General features: G+C 34.9%; 2 protein-coding genes across 6 annotated transcripts; one reads left to right on the top strand and one right to left on the bottom strand.

Annotated features, from left to right (window-relative positions):
* The first annotated feature begins 11870 nt into the window (after window positions 1–11870).
* On the top strand, window positions 11871–13438 carry LOC111410925 (vacuolar iron transporter homolog 4-like). The gene has a single exon (XM_023041519.1). It carries the CDS (start codon window positions 11979–11981, stop codon window positions 12603–12605), a length of 627 nt encoding a protein of 208 aa, XP_022897287.1. The 5' UTR covers window positions 11871–11978; the 3' UTR covers window positions 12606–13438.
* A 1648-nt stretch (window positions 13439–15086) lies between these two features.
* Window positions 15087–19466, bottom strand: LOC111409772 (glycine-rich RNA-binding protein RZ1A). 5 transcript variants are annotated; one of them, XM_023039797.1, is made up of 5 exons: window positions 19358–19466; window positions 17730–17848; window positions 16676–17187; window positions 16070–16572; window positions 15087–15960 (listed from the first exon to the last, which is right to left on the bottom strand). In XM_023039797.1, exons 2-4 carry the CDS (start codon window positions 17838–17840, stop codon window positions 16569–16571), a joined length of 627 nt encoding a protein of 208 aa, XP_022895565.1. In that variant the 5' UTR covers window positions 17841–17848; window positions 19358–19466; the 3' UTR covers window positions 15087–15960; window positions 16070–16568. The 5 variants fall into 5 exon arrangements, with proteins under 5 accessions (XP_022895565.1, XP_022895567.1, XP_022895563.1 ...); XM_023039799.1 differs by having other exon boundaries at window positions 17730–17851; window positions 19358–19453; XM_023039795.1 differs by having other exon boundaries at window positions 17730–17855; window positions 19358–19403.
* Window positions 19467–20752: the final 1286 nt, after the last annotated feature.

Genomic DNA, 20752 nt, shown 5'->3' with positions numbered 1-20752 from the left:
TGAGCATACAGTGAGCCATATTAAGAATGGATCTATTCTTTCTTTTGGCAACTCCATTTTGTTGGGGAGAGTATAGAATTGTTAATGGGACAAATTCCATTCTCCTCATAATAATTCTCAGACTCTTTGGAGGTAAATTCTCATCCTCTATCAAATCACATGATTTTTATGCTAAAGCCACTTTCATTTTCAACAAGAGCTTTAAACTTCTAGAAAGTTCTAAAAACTTCCTATTTTTGTTTGAGAAAATAGAATCAAGTCTTTCTACTAAAATTATCAATGGAAAGAACAAAGTAATTGTTCTTACAGAAGAGTTTGGATTGATTGACCCGTAAACATCCAAGTGTAGAGATTCTAGTAGATTCTTAGCTCTCGTAGATGCTCTTTTGAAAAACTTTTTCTTGAATGCTTTTCAAGATAGCATCCTTCACATAGTTGATCCACATTATTTATAGGGGACAAACATTTCATCATTTTCTTCTTAATCAACAACTTTAAGCCTCCAAAATTAAGATACCCAAATCTCAAGTGCCAAAGCCAATATGAATCTTTAAAACTAGATTTTAAGCATTTGGCAACATCATTTTGAATGCTTAATACAAACATTTTATTTCTTGTCATAGGGACTTTGACAATCAAATTTTCTCTTTGATCTTTTATTGAAAGACTATCATCTTTCAAATATATCAAAAGTTGTTCCAAACTCAGAATATTATTCTTCATATTGGGTACATAGTAGACATCTAAGATAAATTGATGCATACCATTCTTCAAGCGGATCAAGATTTTACCTTTGCCTTACATCGAAATCTTGGATTCATCTCCAAAGGTAATATTGCCGCTTACTGATTCATCAAACTCCACAAACATGTTTCTTCTTCGACACATATGGTTGCTTGCTTCCGTATCCAAATACCAAGTATTCTTTTCTATATTTTCTTCACATTTGTAAACCATCAATATTGTAGGATTCACATCATTTTTTCGACTAGTATCGTTGGCTTTCTCCTCAACGTGGTTAGTAACATTTCTACATTTTGAAGCATAATGACCAAGTTTTGACAATTGTAACATTTAACTTGAGATTTGTCATACATTGGCCTTTCATTTTGCCTCGTACCTCCTCCTCTTCCATGGCTTCTAGTGGTAAATGAGCTTTGGTTTTTTTCCTCCTTGTAGAATGCACTTCTTCCTCAATCTTGGCTATGTGCTTTTCCTCTTTAGCTTTTCCTATTGTTGAACCTTTCTTCACTCTCATTCATGATGAGCTTTGTTTAAAGAGCTTACTCTAATGGTTCTTCTTTCGCCTTCTTCTTTAGTCTTTCTTCATGGGCTTATGAAGATCTCATGAGTTGATCGACACCCATACTATCAAGATCTTTAGATTCCTCAATGGTTACAACTACGTAGTCAAATTTAGAATTAAAGACCTAACTATCTTTTCAGTTACTCAAGTGTCGCTAAACTTTTCTTCATTAATCTTTAATTGGCTCACAACGACCAATACTCTTGAAAAGTAAACAGAAATTGATTCTGATTCTTTCATATGTAAAGCTTTAAACCCACCTTGAAGTATTTGGAGTCAAACATTTTCACCTTCTCAACTCCTTTGTAGGACTTCCTTACTCGTAGCAGCAAGGCTTGATAGATAAGGTTGAGCGCATTCTTATCCTTCTTCCTTTCATCCTTCAAACTATCCTTTTGTGTTTGGGATAGAGTGACCTCGTCTTGTGATTTTGTGTAACCTTTCTCTATGATTTCTGATACATCTTGCGACCTAAACGACGTCTTCATCATTATGCTCCAATTGTCATAATTATCCTTGTTGAGTTGGGGGACTTGAAAAGGAATCATCCCCCTTGCCACTTTTCACGAGGACCTTAGTGATCTGATATTAGTTCGTTGAAGGAAAGAGATGTTTACTAACTTAGATTTGCTAAAGCTTTTAAGAAGGACAACATTAAGAGGAAGAAATAACAAAAAGGAAACTTATATTTCTCAACTTCAAAACTCATACACTTGGCTTGTCACAAAATGGAAAAACCTTTACATAGGGTTTATATGAAACTTCTAGATCACACATTTTCCTAGAGGTTTTTAGACCACATATTTGAACTAGATATTTTCCTAGAATATTTCTAGATATAGTTTTTAAAACCACATAATATGCTTAACACATTACCATATTTATCATCAAATCTTTTACTTAGATATTTACAAAGATTTTTCTAAAAAATGTTTCTAGAAATGCTATGCTTCGTTGGGCTTTTAATTGAATTGGGTTTATGAGCAAAATCTTTAATCCCATATTATTTAGTCCAAAATCAAGTTTACTTATCCATTCGACCACCAATTAGGATACTCGATGTCTTCAAAGCATTGCGAATGGTGGTGACAAATTTTTCCACACCCAGAGGCCAGACCTTCTTTGGACGGGGCTGAGATGTAGAGGGCCAACTAGGTGCTCGAGAAAGGAAAGCTGTACCGTCAGGTCGGGCAGGAGATACATTCAACAGATGCTAGGTCTCCTTCTAGTGAATGATGGCATAGCAACGGGCTAAAGTTGACAACGGATCCATGACCAAAATCTAGGGTCTCAGTTGATGGTAAGATTCATTGAGACCTATTAAAAGCTGATAGATTTGATCAGAAGATTGGAGTTTTGAGAATTTTTTGGGAACAGCACAGGAGCATGGGATAGCTGACTGAAGTGAGGAAAGTTTTTCCTAGAGGGCCTTCAGTTTGCCATAATATTCTGTCAATGATAGGTTGTCTTGGTTCAAAGTTGCAAGGTCACTCTTTAGACCAAAAAAGTAGGTATGGTTGCTCTGTTGGAATTTGGTTTTGTGAAAACGTGTTTCTCAAAAACATAACTTATATGAGGATAGAATAGTCTTTTATGTAAAACTTGATCCACTTGGAAGAGGAAGGTCACATGGTAACTCCTAATTGGCTCTTAATCCCTCACATGAGTTGTGCTAGTTTAAACTAGATATAGACCATTGGTTTTGAATTAACGGTTGAGATTGATCATCCTTTTCTAAAGACATCTAGAAGGGGACGGTTGAGTCACTTCTTCTGCATTTTGGTTTTGAGAGACTTTTGATTTTTTCTCTCTAAGTTTTTCTCTGGTTTTATCTCCGTCTCCTTCTAATTTTTCTTTCAAGATCTCTCTAGAGATCCAAATCTTTACTGAAAATCGATGTAAATGGTGTTGTTACAGTAACTTCTTTGGCTTGTGAAGAAGGCCACTAACCTGTGTAGTGGTTAGATGTGGTTTTCAGTGGTTAGGTTTAAATAGAGCTTAGATTTGGGAGATCCACTTGGATCAGTGACCATATCGTGTTCTGATTTGGGTCTTAGAACATTGTAATCTCTCTTGGACGTCTTTTGTGCACTAGTTGTGAGTTTATCTCTGAGCCCTCTAGAGTAGGCATTATTGGCCAAACCGGTGAACATTTTGGTGTTGATTTTCTTGGTTTCTTGCCTGCTTGGCTATTTTTCTTTTTTTTTTCTTTTTTTTATTATTTTCACTTTTGGTTAACTATCATTTTTGGGGACAAAATCCCAAACAACCTGGTATCAAAGCCTTCATTTAAGGCTTCTGTTTTTTTTTTAACTGGTTTACTTTTTTGTTAAGCCGTGTCTGATTTTATTGAAATCTATTGGTGTATGATTTAATTGAAATCTGCTGGTTAATCATCTTGGTGTGAAACTGTCTGGAATCTTGGAAACGTGGGATAAAGATCTTTGGTGAAAGGATACTGTGTTTCACAAAAAAACAATTGGCTGAGTCTTGGAAAATAGTCACCAAAGGGCTCTGTATTAAATATTGTTTTACAACAATATTTGGTGAGACTGTTCTAAATTTCTTATATTATTCATTTACAATATATTGTAAATACATATCTGTAAATTGTCTTTGTATGCTCTTTAAATTGGTATTCATATGTTTAATCAGCTTAATGTATGAGCATGCTTTATTCTGTGGAAACTGTGAATTAATTGTATGATCATTTGATAATATGGAGTTGGTGCTACATTACTTGTAATTGCTTTAGTTGATAATTACTTGATTGTGTATAAATCTGCTCTATTCATTTCTTTTCTATTTTAAAAGTATTTGGAAATTTTTTGATGAAACCTTTTCTACTATTAAGTGATCTTGAATTAAAAATCACTTAAGCCCATGAGTAATATCACCCTTTTATAGAATCTGTCATGAGTTCGAAGGTCAAATTATCACAATTCGATGGAAAGGAGGATTACGCAATACGGAAGTAGAAAATGAGGGTCATTCTGGTCCAGCAAAAGGTAGCAAAAGCACTTGATGACCCTAAAACTTTTTCTACTGAACTTAAGGCAAAACCTGATGAAATTGAAAATATGAATGAAATTGCATACAGCTCTATAATACTGCATTTATCTGATGATATTGTAAGACAAGTTGATGAAGCAAAGACTGCAAGAACTTTCTGGACAGCTCTTGATAATTTGTTTTTAACCAAGACTTTGCCTTATAAGATCTACCTCTTGGAAAAATTGTTTAGTTTTAAAATGGATACTGGAAAGTATTTGGAAGCAAACCTAAGTGACTTTAGTATCACTGTTAAAAGTCTTGCACACAATGAAAAGAAATTTGAAGATGAGAACCTTGCTGTCATTTTACTGAACTCACTACCTCAATCCTATAAAGATGTCAGGAATGCCATAAAATACTCAAGAGATAAGTTGACACAAGCTATAGTCATAAATGCTTAAGATCCGAAGAGTTAGAGGTAAAAAAGGAGTCTAAGGGGGGTGTATTCAATTGAAACTTTTGAAAACTTTGATAGACTTTTTTTAAGTGGTGACTTTTGTGGATTTCGTGAATATTTTAAAGATTTGTATGGAATTAGTGGAAGTCTTTCGTAGACTTCTATGAATTTTCATTTTAAAATTTTTATAGACTTTTGTGGAATTCAAAAGATTTTTGAAAACTTTCATTTGAAATAGAATTCACATGAATTTGATGTGCGATTCTCATATCCCATTTTCTTTCCTCTTCTTCTTCTCATATAATAAAAAAGAATTTGAAAAAATAAAAATTTAAGACCTTAATTAAATAATTAATAATCAAATATATATATATATATATAATTATAAATTTTTATAATTTAATAAAAGAATAAATATTTATCACAAAAAATGAATGAAAAAAGAAAAAAAATTTATAAAAAATTAATTTAATTTTTTCATAGAAAATAGAGATAAATAATAAGAGAGAGAAAAAAAATAAATGGAATATAAGAAATAGAAAAAAATTAATTTTAATTATACATGTCTATAGAAGGTTAAAGGAAAGAAAGATTGAAAAAAAATGGTTTTTTTTTTTTTTTTTTGTGAAAGCCTCCCAAAATCTCGTTATTAATGAGAGACAAATTTTAAAATATTATATGAGCACTTTCTGTCTAAAAGTTAGTACTCTAGAGACTTTTATAAAAGTCTCCAGAAGTTGTTAAAATTTAAATATCTCAAAACTTATAGAGACTTCTAAAAAGTTTTAATTGAATACACCGTAACTTTTAAAGACTTTTTAAAAGTCTATAAAAGTCTCGATTGAATACGCCATAACTTTTAGAGAGTTTCAAAAAATTTCAATTGAATACCCCCTAAACTTTTTAAATCCCCAAAAGTCATTAAAAGTCTCAATTGAATACACCCCCCTAAATTTAACTTTAGAGAGAAAAGTATGTTCATAAGGGGAAGGACAGAAAAGAGAGAGAATAATTTTCAAAACAAAAGAAGAAAGGAAAAATCAAAAGGGAAGTCTAAGTCTAGAGATAAGAGTAACAAAAAATGTTATCACTGTGGAAAACTAGGACACTTTAAAAAGGACTGTTATGATTTTAAGATAAACAGAAGGATAATAATAATCCTAAGTTGAACAACTCAGCAGGTCTTAATTTAGATAGTCTACATGTTATGACTGTGTCTAGTGGGGAAGTCAGCGAGGACTGGATCTTAGACTCTACACATACATTCCGTATGTGCCCAATTAAGTCTTGGTTCTACAATTACAAAGAAATAGAACCCAGGAAGGTATATATGGAGGACAATAATACTCAAACTGTTGTCGGGATTGGTGACATTGCCATCAAAATGCATGATGGCGTTGTGAGACCAATTAGGAATGCCAGGTATGTCCCAAATCTGAAAAGAAACCTCATTTCACTGGGAATCCTTGAAGATGAGGGGTATACATTAAAATCTGACAACAATATCTTGAAAGTGATGAATCACTCCTTAGTTGTCTTAAAAGGACTCAAAAGAAATTATCTGTATTATCTGTTGGGGAAGACTATTACCACAAATAGCTCTAGCTCACTGACTATAACAGGAAACAAATCTAAACTTTGGCATAATAGGATGAAGCATATTGGAAACAAGGGCTTGAAATATCTATGCAATCAAAAATTGGTTGGGAAAGATATAATTGAGCTACTTGATTTCTGTGAAACCTGTATTTTGGGTAAGTCTCATAGATTGAGTTTTGAAGCAAGGTCACACACTTCTAAGGGACCTCTAGACTATATACATCAGGCTTGTGGGGACCAAAGAGCCATCCCACCTTTGGTGGGAATAGATATTTTCTATTCTTAGTTGATGACTGTTCTAGGAAAGTATGGGTTTACCCTTTGAAAGCAAAATCTGAAACATTTCAGAAGTTTAGAACCTGGTTAAGGATTGTTGAAAATTAACTAGATAGGAAGCTGAAAACCTTAAGGGCAAATAATGGACTGGAGTTTTGTAGTACTGAATTTAATAATTTTTTTAATGAAAAGGGGATTGTCAAACACAAAATGGTGAGGCATAACCCCACAAAAAAATGGGATTGCAAAAATAATGAATATGACCTTAATAAACAAGGTCAGATGTATGTTAATAAGTTATGGGCTTGCAAAGGGATTTTGGGCTGAGGCAATATGTATTGCTACTTATATTATAAATAGGTTTCCATACAGTTCTGTAGGGTTTAAAACCCCACAGGAACTGTAGACTAGAAAAGCCCCTAAATTGGCACATATCAGGGTTTTTGGGTGTGCTGCATACGCCCACCAAACTGAGGGAAAATTAGACTCAAGAGCCACCAAATGCGTTATGTGAGGTTCCCCTGAATGAGTGAAAGGGTACAGGCTATGGGTGCTAAGGGTACAAGGCATTAAAATCATTAATAGCAAGAATGTTGTCTCTAATGAACTTGAAATGCCGTGCCTTAAACATAAAGTTGATAAGCCTAAGGAATCTAAAATTTATAGAACTCCTCAGATTAGGGTGAAGTTGACAAGATTCAGTCCCTCACAACCTGTGAATGGTGAGGCTGAATATGAAGTCCCTTCAACAGAAGGGAATGGGGATAATTCTGATGGAGGTAAAGCATAAGAACTTGAACCTGTAAACCAACCTCAAGTTGATAGTGAATCTGAAATCTGTAATGACACTATTGTAGACTCCACAATAAGAGACTATTAACATATAAGAGATAGGAAGAGGAGACAGCCTAGACCAAATCCCAGCTATGAAACATTAAATCTAACTGAATTTGCTCTAGTCTCGGGTGAAAACTTAGAACATTCAGAACCTTCTTCTTTTGAAGAATCTATGGATGGAAAGAAGTCTGAAAACTAGAAAAGAGCAATGGAAGAGGAGATGAAATCTTTACTGGACAATAAAACTTGGAAACTAGTAAAGAAACCAGATAAACAAAGGGTTGTGCAATGTAAATGGGTGTACAAACTTAAGGAAGGTAGTAATCTCAGTGATTGTTGGAGATATAAAGCCAGGCTAGTTGTCAAAAGCTTTACTCAAAGGGAAAGGATTGACTATAATGAGATATTTTCACCACTAATAAGTATAGGACTATAAGGTTGATGCTTGCACTTGTTCAATTTAATTGAGAACTTGAACAATTAGATGTTAAGACTGTTTTCCTAGATGGAAAGTTGGGAGAGGATATATATATATATATAAGTTTATGTGTAAAATTATTTTATTAGGAGAATGTATGGTTGAAAATGAGTTTGAAAAAATAATAAATTTTTAGATAATGAACTCAAAGAGGGACTTAAATTCCATAAATATTGTAAAATCAGTATTATTAAGACATATTAAAATGTTCGCTATGATAAAATGTCTATTTTGTCTATATATATATATATATATATATATATACGCACACACACGTGTGTGTGTGTGTGTGTCAACCTCAGGGTTTTGAGGTGAAAGGCAAACTGATTATGTTTGCAAATTACAAAAATCATTATATGGGCTTAAACAAAGCCCAAGGCAATGGTACATAAGGTTCGACACATATGTGCTTAAGATTGGATTTAAGATGAGTGAATATAATCCATGCTTGTACTATAACAATGTGAGAAGTGGTAGTGAAGTATGTTTGCATATGTAGATGATATATTGTTGACCAATCCTAGCAAAATTGAAATTATAAGAATGAAAGATCTTTTAAAATTTGAATTCGATATGAAAAATCTAGGGAAAGCCAAAAAGATCTTGGGAATGGTTATTGATAGAGATAGGCCGACCCATAAATTGACAAATTACTCAAAAGTCTTATCTTGATAAAGTAATAACTAAATTTGGCATGAAAGAAGCCAAACCTATTAACTTACCTTGGCAACTCATGTGACTCTTTCAACTGAACAAGCACCCAAAATAAATGATAAGATAAGTGAGATGAGAAACATACCATATGCCAATGCTATAGTGTTTGTACTCCACGGTAACCACTAGGTCTGACTTAGCTTACTCTATTCGTTTTCTAAGTAGGTTCATGTCTAATCCTGGGAAGCCACATTGGGTTAGGTTGAAATGGCTATTAAGATATATATTTGGAACTGTAAATGTAGGGTTAGTGTATGAAAGGAGAACTGACAACTTGACATTGAAAGGATATGTTGACTCTGACTTTGCTGCTGACAAAGTTCAAAGGAAATCTACTTCAACCTATTTCTCTACAATTGGTGATAACTGTATTACATGGAAATCTCAATTACAACCCATTGTCACACTATCAAGTACTGAGGCTGAGTATGTGGCTATTACAGAGTCGGTAAAAGAATGTATTTGGTTGAAAGGAATCCTAAAATAATTGAATTTTTTGTAAGGAACACCTGTGATCTTTACTGATAATCGAAGTACATTATTACTTAGTAAAAACCTAGTCTATCATGAAAGATCCAAACATGTTGAGGTGAAGTACCACTTTATGAGGGAAAAGACTGCAACTGACATCATTAATCTTGAAAAAATTCAAACTGAAGAAAACCCATCTGATATGGGCACTAAGATCCTTCCTGTTAGCAAATCTAAATCTTGTTCATCATTTCTCTATATTTACATAGGTTAATTTTTGTGCAGATACTTTGAGTAATGATGTAGGATCAACCACTATGTGCACATTAAGAACCAAATAGAGGATGTGTTTTCTGAGAACCAAGGTGAAGATTGTGAAAACATGTTTCTCAAAAACACAACTTATATGAGGACAGAATAGCCTTTTATGCAAAAATTGATCTACTTGGAAGAGGAAGGCCACATGGCAAACCCTAATTGGTTCTTGACCCCTCACACGAGTTGTGCTAGTTTAAACTGGATTTGGACCATTGGTTTTGAATTAACGGCTGAGATTGATCATCATTTTCTGAAGACTTCTGGAAGGGGACGATTGAGTCACTTTTTCTGCCTTTTAGTTTTGAGAGACTTTTGGATTTTTATCTCTCTAAGTTTTTCTCCGGTTTTCTCTTCGTCTTCATCTGATTTTTCTTTCAAGATCTCTCTAGAGATCCAAATCTTTACTGAAAATCTATGTAAATGGTGTTGTTACAGTAACTTCTTTGGCCTGTGAAGAAGGCCACTAACCTGTACAGTGGTTAGGTGTGGTTTTCAGTGGTTAGGTTAAACTAGAGTTATGATTTGGGAGATCCACTTCGATCAGTGACCATATCGTGTTTTGATTTGGGTCTTGGAACATTATAATCTCTCTTGAACGTCTTTTGTGCACTAATAGTGGACTGATCTCTGAGCCCCCTAGAGTATGCATTATTGGCCAAACTAGGTGAACATTTTGGTGTTGATTTTCTTGGTTTCTTGCGTGCTTGGCTATTTTTCATTTTTTTGTTATTTTCACTTTTGGTTAACTATCGTTTTTGGGGACAAAATTCCTAACAAGTTTCTAGTTTTGTCCATAGATTATACAGGGTAACACATTAAACAAGGCTACTAGCAATGGTCTTTTCTATAGAGTGGAGGAGCCACGACAAGATTATGTCACAACATTGATCCCATAGGGCAGAAGCAGTGGAATCAGAGGTTTTGGAGAGGATTCCACTAACAAACCCTAGCTTATTCTTGGCATTGAGAGCCTAAGCAATTGCTCGGCTCCAAGTAGAGTCATTATCACCTTTCAATGGTGTATCATCAAGCACATTTTTGGGCTGATCGGAGAAGTGAAAGAAATATGGCGCTGAGACATCTGTGATGGCTTTGGTGATATCAAGGGTGGATGGAGCAGCAATGGGATGGTAAGATCGCTATACCTTTGCGATTAACACCATGTTAAGATTGCTGAATAAGTATAGAAATGATTTGGAAATTGTGGATAAAATGCATATATGTACAGAAATGATGAAGTCAAAGTAAGGTATTTGACAATTACAATGGAAAAAATCTCGGTTACACCTAATATGGAGATAACCTTAGGAGATAATTTTGGTAGTACAACCGAGATATACATAATAATATATTTGAATATGATGAACAAATAAACTAATCGATAAAGATCTCTATGATAAAGAAAATATAGGCTTGAACAAATGAAATGTCCTAATTCTAAATTTACTAAGAAAGACTTGATATTGTAATTCTCATAAATTTAATCAAAACGTCCAATATTATCACATACCTTGACTCGTAGTCCTCCTTCTGTTGCTCGTCATCTCACTCATTCATTTCGTGGTTTTCATTTATATGTCATTATCTCAGATATAACAATGATAATTGTATATTTCTTCACAATTGCCATGCCCAAGAAGGTAGGAGACAGCAAAGAAAAAACAATTAGTTTTCTAAATCAATGGAGTTAAAAAGGCTTCAAAATAAAGACAACCACTGTGTGCTTTATTCATTTAGGTAGATAGGCTTTTGTGAGCATTGTGTGGAATGCACACTCCCTCTGGTAATTTAATGAACAATCTTCCCACTTTTGTGTGGAGAACACACTCCTCCAATTTTATATCACCCCATTGAGTGATCTCCTAACCAGCAATCCATTTTCAGAAGGCTACTTTTATCTATTCCACCTAAAGAAAGAAAGTGGGGTTTGTGATAAAATTGTCCGTTATTTTGTCTATATCTTATTGACCGACTGTTTCACAAATTTTTTAATAAAAAAATTTAGAAATTTTGATAGAAGTGGATGAAATGCGAAATTTAAAAGTTGATAAAGTTATGGGTCCTATGAAATGTGGAGTTAAACTTAATTGTTGATTTTGATCTTGACTTTTTAAATTTCACAAACAAGCACTTAGTTGAACATAGATGGATGTTTAAGAGTTAAAAATTATGGGAATCTGGAAAAAGTGGCAGACTTGAAATTTGTTTCATACCTCACATATTAATGCCCAGTCCTGTATGGCATTGGATATATATGTTTGTACTCGTTAATTATGTCCAGTCGTGTTAGTCCAACAACAAAATATTAAAAGAGAAGTGCTTCAGATTAAATAAACAAGGCTTATGCTCCTCACATTGCACCTTTTTCTTTTCTTTATTTCCACCACTTAATCCCCCATTAACACTCATTATCTTTATAGTACCTGTTCAGTATATATAACCCTTCACTCATTCATGCAGTATTGTGTCTTCAACAAGCAACTCCCCCATTAGTAATAACATCATAGCTAGCTGCTATAATACTTTTCATGGCTGCCCCAAACCCAAACCATGCACAAAAAAATCAATGCAATTTCTCCAAAGACTTTGACTACTCCCAAAGGGCACAATGGCTTCGAGCCGCCGTGCTAGGAGCCAACGATGGATTGGTTTCCATTGCATCATTAATGATGGGAATTGGAGCAGTGAAAGAAGATGCTGAAGCGATGGTTCTTACTGGATTTGCAGGGCTGTTTGCCGGTGCATGTAGCATGGCAATTGGAGAGTTCGTCTCCATGTACTCCCAACTAGACATAGAAATAGCCCAAATGAAGAGAGAGAAGAGAATGACAAACAATGGACAGAATGAAGAAGAAATACAAAAGGAGAAACTCCCCAACCCTTTTCAGGCGGCCTTGGCCTCAGCCCTGGCCTTTGCTTTAGGTGCCGTAGTACCATTACTTGCAGCTGCTTTTATAGCAAACTATAAGGTGAGGCTAGGAGTTGTGGTGGCAGCAGTCACCTTAGCATTGATTGCGTTCGCAGGAGTCGGGGCGGTGCTGGGTGGGACATCAGTGGCGAGGTCTTGTCCTAGGGTGGTGCTGGGTGGCTGGATGGCGATGGGTATTACATTTGGGCTTACTAAGTTAATTGGCTCCAATGGTCTGCAAATGTAATTACTAAGTTTACCTTCGGTTTCAGCCTTCCTAATTTGTTGAATAAAAGATGGGCTAAAAAAAATGCTGTTAACACAAAGAAAATGATGTATCATATGAGCATCCTACGCTTAGTTTGTATTTTCTACAAGGCTTTAAACTGTATTGTGCTGAATTAGAATAAATAAAGTTCATGCCAATGGTAATAACTCATTTGCAAATGTTCCAAAAATGAACTTCCTAGACATAATGGATTACTTCCTTATCAATATATTCCATCTTACTTTACTTTCTAAAATCAACTCTCTTATGCATACTCGCGGATTCCAAACAATTAAAACCAGTATCAACAGCTGCTACCACTGGAGAGAGAACGATAATGATATAACAAAAGGCGAAAACATTACAAGGTAACAAGAGTAAGGTTTTATAAAAAGGAAAGAACGTGCGAATAGGAAAAACCACGAAGAATAATTTGATTAACCACAATATCAGCAACATGTGACAAGAAAGAAGCTCGAATCTATGAATATAAAACAGAACAGCTAATACAACTTCCACAAAAGATACGAAAAACAACTAAAAGTTGCAACATACTACAGGGGGCTTACTATAAGGCCCCAGTACCCTTCATGCGGACTTCAGTTTGGATTCAATCAATCCTAGTCTGCTCAGATCGTCTATTTTGAGTCTACAGATCAATCCAACGGTAATTGATCCCAACAATAAATTGAAGCCCTTCATTTATCTTCAAGGATAAAGCAGGTCCACTGGGTTGTTAGTTTATAGTCAGAAAAGTGATCCAAATTCTCCCCAAGTAGGATTTGAACCTACGACCATAATAAGAAGTCGAGATAGACTACCCCCCCCCCCCCCCCCCCGCCAAAGATATTCCTGAAGTAATCTACACATTGCTAAAAAGTCCAAGAGAATATCTACCACTTTGTGAATATAATTCCATTCTGTAAATTAAAATCGTGATACCGAATGCCATTTCGATATAGTACCCTCCTGCAAGTGCTTTAGGATTTGATGTAAAATATTATTGGTGATGTGAGTTGTTGGTTAAACATGGAATATCAATCAATATTCATAAAGATGTGTATTAGAATCAACATATAATAAATGGATTGTAGATTTACCTAAAGCAGTTTTCTGAAAAATCCTAGCTCTTTGTGCTTTTGATGGGTTTTCAATATCGTTTCTATATCCTCTGCTGTTGTTCGTTCGTAACATATGTTGTATCGGAGTGATATCAATCAAACCTGATCAGCTATCAAAATCCCACATTAAGAATTCATATTTCCTAGATAGAAGATGAACTGTCCTTTCAGGTTTACTAAGAACAAGACCCGGGTCATTTACTGCACAACATCTCCTAGATGTAATCAAAACCAACTGTTACTGTCACATACCTTGAGCTTAAATCCTACGACAATTTATGTTGTCATGTCATTATTTTGGGATACATTTCCAAGAGACTATTTATAAAAAGCATCTTATGTATTAACTACTTTAGAACATATTTGGATAATTTGTTGGAAGTATTATCTTGCTAGAAGATCTTTTAGTAACTTCGTCGTAAAACTCTTCTACAAGAAAAAGAAGCAGAAGCATAAGCACTGCCATACAAATCCTTAGTCCAACCACCAAATATTAAAAGAGAAGTCCTTAGATTAAAGCCAACAAAGCTTGTGCTCCTCACGCTGCACTATTTATTTCCTTTTATTGCCCCCCCTTAGTCCTGCACACATTCCCATTTTGACTAATTAATATTTATGTATCCTCGAGTATATAAATACTTGACTCATTTATGTTTTCTTCTAAATATTCCATCTTCTCTTCCTAGCTAAAATGAACTCTGTTATGCAAGCTCAAAGATTATCATTCCCTATCAAGACAGCTATAAAATCTATAGTCAGTCAAGAAATATTATTAAGACTGACCGTCCATATCTGGCACATACTTCAAAACCGTCAATCCCCAAATGTGATGAAATATATGATAAATTAAGAAGCATCTCAAGCTAAATAATTGTCTCAAACATATTATAATCATTATTTTTCTGGAATGCAGAAGAAAGGAATTGTTTCTTCAACAGGTTCCGATCATTCTCAGCAAGATTTGACCACAGCTGATCATCACAACTAGTGATATAGTGCCCATCCCTCCCCATGCCAACTCCTATGTTTAGCTAATTGTGGAGATACCGACAAGGTATGTCATATAAATGCACTACACAATATGATAGAAAACCAATGATAATAAAGCCCATGGCCATAAATTAGGGAGAAGACTATCTAATACCACATTCAACCGTTGGTACCACCAGAGAGAAAATAATAATGCTATAACGAAAGGTTCAAACAAGAATAATGTAAAAAGGGAAGAATGAGACTAGCTAGCTCCATTACTAAAATTGAATTAGCAAGTATACAGATAGCATGTGATTAGGAGAACCCAAAAAAAATAATTTCAATAACCCAAATTTCCAGCAACATGTGACAAAAAGGAATATTATGTCTAAGATTATGAATATGAAAGGGAACTAAGAATTCAACATCTATAAAAGAAACCAAAACATCCCCATGTGATTAACAGATTTGCAGAATATCAAATCTGGTAACCACGGCTTATGAAGGAAATATATTTAATGAGAAACATATTGAGCAGAGATAAGAATATTCACTGGGTGGTGGGTGCATTATGTTTAACATGTTAGTGGTAAAAGTAACAGGCAAACGGGTATTGTAGCTTCAACAACCTCCCTGCCCCGAACCGCCCTTGAGGGAAATGGAAGTGAAAGAGAGCTGCAGCCAACAGCAGATCTTGAACCAGCTTCCCAATTGAAAGACGTTAGCCAAAGGACAAAAAATGTCGACCCTTCCACCTCAAAGAAAAATCAAGATCCACTCGTGAAAAAAACATACTAACAAACAGAAAACTCTGATCGGCAAAAGAGTTATTTTTTGTTCTGGGACACTTCAAATTCAGCCTAGGCAGCACTCTCCATCATTTGCCAACCAAACTTGAAACATGTACGATACTATATCCAGATCTCAGCTACCAAAAAAGAGGACAAGACAAAAACATAACAAGAACCATTCTCCCCAGAACCCGGTCGGAACAAAAGAGGAGACAACAATTGCTGAACTCTTGAGCATTATCTACCGTGCCTGCCCCTTTTACTAGGAAAAACACAACTCTTCCTTCAGTGCAACTTGCAAAAGTAAGAGTGACTAATGATGTAACAACTTGCACGGATGTGTCGCAATCCAAAAGCTTTGTTTCAAGTTTATTATGTTTAAATGTAGCCAATTAGGAAAAGCAAGACAATCATCATGTGTCCAGAAAGGCCATTTAAAATCCAGGCAGCCTGCCAAAAGTCACAATATTAATACTGAAAGAATTGGCAACTAAGAACTCATTTGAAGAGTCAGATAAGGTCCAAATATAATAGAGAAAGAAATAAATAACTAAATTACCCGGTTCAGTTGTTCACTCTGTTTAATGATTAAAAATCTGAGTTTTGAAGATCATGAAAGCAGGTATGGTTTCTAATACAGCCTCTATATTTCGATTTCACAAGCATTCATGATTGTGGCTCCATTTTGATAATCATCAATTCCACAATTTGACCATCATTCCCAGTACCATTTAACTCCATATAAACTGCAACATACAGGTTCCATGCGAGAAAATATACGAATCCAGCAGCACGTAATGGCAGTGTAAGGAAGAAGCAGACAACCAGCGGCAATAATAGCATTAGAGTGTAAGATCGGTTTCGTTTGCACATCAAGCAAGTAAAGGACCGTAACACACCAAAATATAGAACATTCAAGGGAACAAAATACAGTAGATTATAAGAGCCAAGTTTCACACTTTCAAAAGACTGATCCATTTTGCTGTCATGTCCAGAAGAGAAGACATCATGTCAGCCCTAACTCCATAACGGCATCCCTTCACAGGACCTCAAAGTTTTCAGCTGTGAAAAATATTAACATAATCCATTAGCACCACAATTTGTTGAAGATCGGACATGCAAATTCAGTAAATGTTGTATAACATAATCTCAGCAGTCAAATTACCCAGATCTGAATCCACCAGAACCTCGGCGATCGTACGGCCCAGCACGATCACGACTATATCTGTCACCTCCACTACGTCCACCAGCATCCCGATTCCGGCCATCAAACCGATCTCCATTCCGGTCAGGACCATAACGGCTGCCACCTCTGCCGCCACTGCTGCTGTACCTATCATCCCTTCCTCCATACCTTCCACCTTCACTGGGACACTCCCGAGCAAAATGCCCTGGCTTGCCACACCTGAAGCACTCCCCACCACCAGATCCCCTACCACCTCCATATTCACGAGGGCGATCATGATCACGTCCTCGGACACGGTCACGGTCATGTGGGCGATCATTGTCATAATCCCTACCTGAACCTTGGTGAGGCTGAGCTTTGTCTACAGTTATGCTTCGACCGTCTAAATCCATCCCATTCATCGCTTCAATGGCCTCTTCCATCGCTTTCTTTTCATCAAAAGTGACAAACCCAAAGCCACGGGACCGGCCAGAGACCTTGTCAATGACGACCTACATGAAAGAAGGAATTTTCATGGTGAGAATCCCTTTCTTCTCCTCCTTTAAGTATATGAATAAAGTCATAATATGAATTTCACAATGGGACCCAAATCATAACTACTCATGGCTATTAATTTATCTTAATATATGTTTCAGAAAAACATTTCTAGTCAGTTGACACACATTTATCTCCCAGTTATCTGTCCCAGAAAGGAAAAGGCAGGAGAGATTTACTAAAATAGCAGCCGCCAAAGACTCGATAGATATATTACATGAATGCATAAATGCTTATTGTTACAACTTGAACACCTCGGAACCTACTAAAAAACTCAAAGTCTCCCTTCTAATAGATTAACTCACAAACACAGACAGATATCTGTTCGAGGAGGTGAAGAGAACATATTGCTAGGTGTGGTTTGGAGTGACAGTACACCACAACAGATCATAAACAACATGGGAACAAATCATGGCTTTACTCACTAGAACATAAAAGAACAATAATTATTTATGACCTGAAATAAATTATCACAGGAAGCAATTGAATTGTTTATTACCTTCGCCTCAAGGAGATGGCCAAACTTCTCAAATGCTTCTTTCAGACCTCGATCAGATGTTGACCATGATAAGCCACCAATAAAGCAACGATACTCAGCATCATCTGACATGTTTCAAACTGCTTTCTTCCAAAAAGAGAGAGGATAAGAAGAACATTGAGAGAAGATTTTGACTTTCATGAAATAAATCAACTAATAGCTAACTCATGACATGTCATAATGGTAAAAAGGAAAATGATATGAACAAATTATATTCATAGCTCAACTCAGATCTAATATGAGCAGAATGGGTTTACAAGACAAGCAGGCAGAAAAAGCCGTTGTAATGTGGATGTCATGTGATTATATAACCATATGATGCAAGAATCATACTCAACAGCCTTCAACTGTAAAGATTATTAATCACTTCAAAGTTTCTAACCGTATTGCTACCTTTATGACTTTCTAGCCAACTTCCATCCTCTCTACTGATGTATTTAATGATTCTACTTTCAGAGTGAAGAAAGTGAGACTTGTGAATAATGCACATAAAGCAAGTTTGATTCATTAAATCCCTGCCACTCATGTAAATAGGTCTAACTATATTCATGAAATATCACAAAACAAAGGAATCCTGAACCTCATCACATTTCTATTTGAAGAATGTTTTGAAAACTTTTTTTTAAATCTTCTTGCCTTGTGTGAACCACACATAAATAAATAAATAAATAAATAAGGAAGAGGAGGAAAAGAGCTTTGTTTGAAATGTCCGTAGGATTGAAGGGGGGAGAATCAATCCGCAGTAGAATCAACTTCACCATAATTATCTGATATATGTTGTCCTCACCAAAAATAACATTTCAGTACACGGGCTTCTCTAGTTCAGTTGGTAGGATAGGGAAATAATTTTACACACAAAAAGATAATGGATCCACATGCTTAGAATTTCTTTCTACAGAGACGTGCACATAAGATGAATTCCTGTATAATATGCCAGCCAAAGCCATTCATTTACATATACCATTTTCTATTACTATCCATAGATGACATGCACAATCGTAAAATAGCTTGTACAAAAATTCTTTAAACAACCGGTGGATCACAACAATTAAAAAAATCAGAAGTACATCCTGTTCAAACGTGTTACCAAATAAGTTTCTACTTCTCCAAAAAATTTAAATTTAGGTCATTCATTATCACAATCTTCCCAAAACAAGACCATAAATTAACACAAGTCGTTCACAAAATAATCAACTTACTGAAGAGACAAGATCTAAGAAATTCAGTTATCAGAAAGATTGTACTATTAATCAAAAATATAAAAAGAGTAAACTTGATTATACCTGAGGTGCAGACTTGAACAGAGAAAGCCAGAGGATTTTTTGAGATTATTTATTTGCTTTAAAGAAAGAATCTTGCAAGAAAGCAATACAGTGGGAATGGAATTTTACTTTCAATTATAATATATTTATAGAGAAAAATCCCCATCGAGAGAATTAAAGAATTGATCCTAAAGGTCTTTTAATTCATAATTATCACAAATACAAACAAATTATATATCACCATAAGTGAATCAAGAAATTATGAAGTTAAAGCAGATCCGAGATTTAGAGAATTGTCGGAGTATAGAAACGTTAAATCGATCATACCTTAGGCGTGGACCACGAGAGAGAAAGAAGAAAGGTTGAATGAAATTCCTGTACGAACTATTAAAATGGAATTTTCCTCATTTTCAGTAATCTGATCTGCAGAGGAAAATTAGAGTGGATCCAGTTGTAGATTCAGGCCATCATAGGGTTGACTTCTAGCTATTCCTTTTTTTTTTTTTTTGATATTCAGGTATCCCAACTTACACTAGACTAAATCTTGGACCCCAAAACCCTTGCCCCTAGAACTTTGGGGGGTTAAATCCCGGGTTATGCCTCAACTAGATCACAAGTTCCCCCCATCGCCTGTACATTTCTGCGCACAAGAGATCCTCCTCCAAAGTGATTGTTCCATACCAAATTTTTGGCCGCAAGTTCCCATCAGGATTCGAACATCCACCCTATCGCTGAAAGTAAGACAAATATTGATTGATCTACCAATTGAACTGTGCCCCGGAGGGCTGACTTCTAGCTATTCTTTCATATAGAGAATGTTGAACATGTTAATTTAAAATGATTTATCAATAACTAATTGATAAATAATAAATTTGATAGCAAAAATTATATAGCAAGTCTCAACTCATATTCAAAGGCCTTGACAATACTATGCCTCTGTTTAGGCTCCATTCTTCTTCTCATTATTTTTTTCTCTTATTTTCAATCATACAATCTTTCATAAGTAATATTACAAGCAAATAAAAAAAATTCATTCTTTTTCAATCACATATTTTTCAAAAAAAAAAAATTATTATTCCAATCATTAAAATTTGAAAAGAATGGAGGCCAAACAGGGATCGTATACTAGTACACTTACATTTCTCTTAATATGTTACTTGTTCCATTGAATTAATTTTTCAAAGTTTAAGAAACTCACGGCAAACTTAAATAATTTACCAAAGGTTATGAGTAAAGCGAATTTTCTTCATGATAGAATCAAATAAGAGCTTCGTAGTAAAGTATCCCTTTCACATGTCCTCACCTATTGATTTCGAAAGTAATAAAAATTGCTTAATTGACAGTCATGTTATAAATGGTTGTCTATATAACTCCAATGTGACAGCCTAAAAATGGATTGGTAAATTTAGAGTTATAATATAGCATATCCTTTGGTTAACATGTTGAAATGCATATTATCATTTTTAACACTTTTTTGGTCATAATGGTGACTTTCGCATAGCTATTACGTCGAAGATTCGTTGTAGAATGGTGGTCAATTAAGCAATATTTTTAATTTAAGATATGTAGTTGACAAAGTGATGTAATTTGAAATTAAAATTGAAGTTTGATGATTTAAATGAAAATTTTAAATAAACTTTGGTAACTTCATTAATATAAATTAAAATTTAGGGATGAAATTAAAATTCTTCTGAATGTTTAATGACCATAGATGAAATTTAT

Source organism: Olea europaea, chromosome 15 (genome assembly GCF_002742605.1).
Source record: "Olea europaea var. sylvestris chromosome 15, O_europaea_v1, whole genome shotgun sequence".
In the NCBI taxonomy this organism is placed as follows: Eukaryota; Viridiplantae; Streptophyta; class Magnoliopsida; order Lamiales; family Oleaceae; genus Olea; species Olea europaea.
Note: the sequence above shows the minus strand (reverse complement) of the source record. Positions and strands in the feature narration are given on the sequence as shown.

Coding starts and splice junctions, on each gene's coding strand:
- LOC111410925 (XM_023041519.1), top strand. CDS start 11,979: ATGGCTGCCCCAAACCCAAACCATGCACAAAAAAATCAATGCAATTTC.
- LOC111409772 (XM_023039797.1), bottom strand. CDS start 17,840: ATGTCAGATGATGCTGAGTATCGTTGCTTTATTGGTGGCTTATCATGG. Junction 17,188..17,729: donor GCCATCTCCTTGAGGCGAAG/GTAATAAACAAT, acceptor TCTTTCATGTAG/GTCGTCATTGACAAGGTCTC.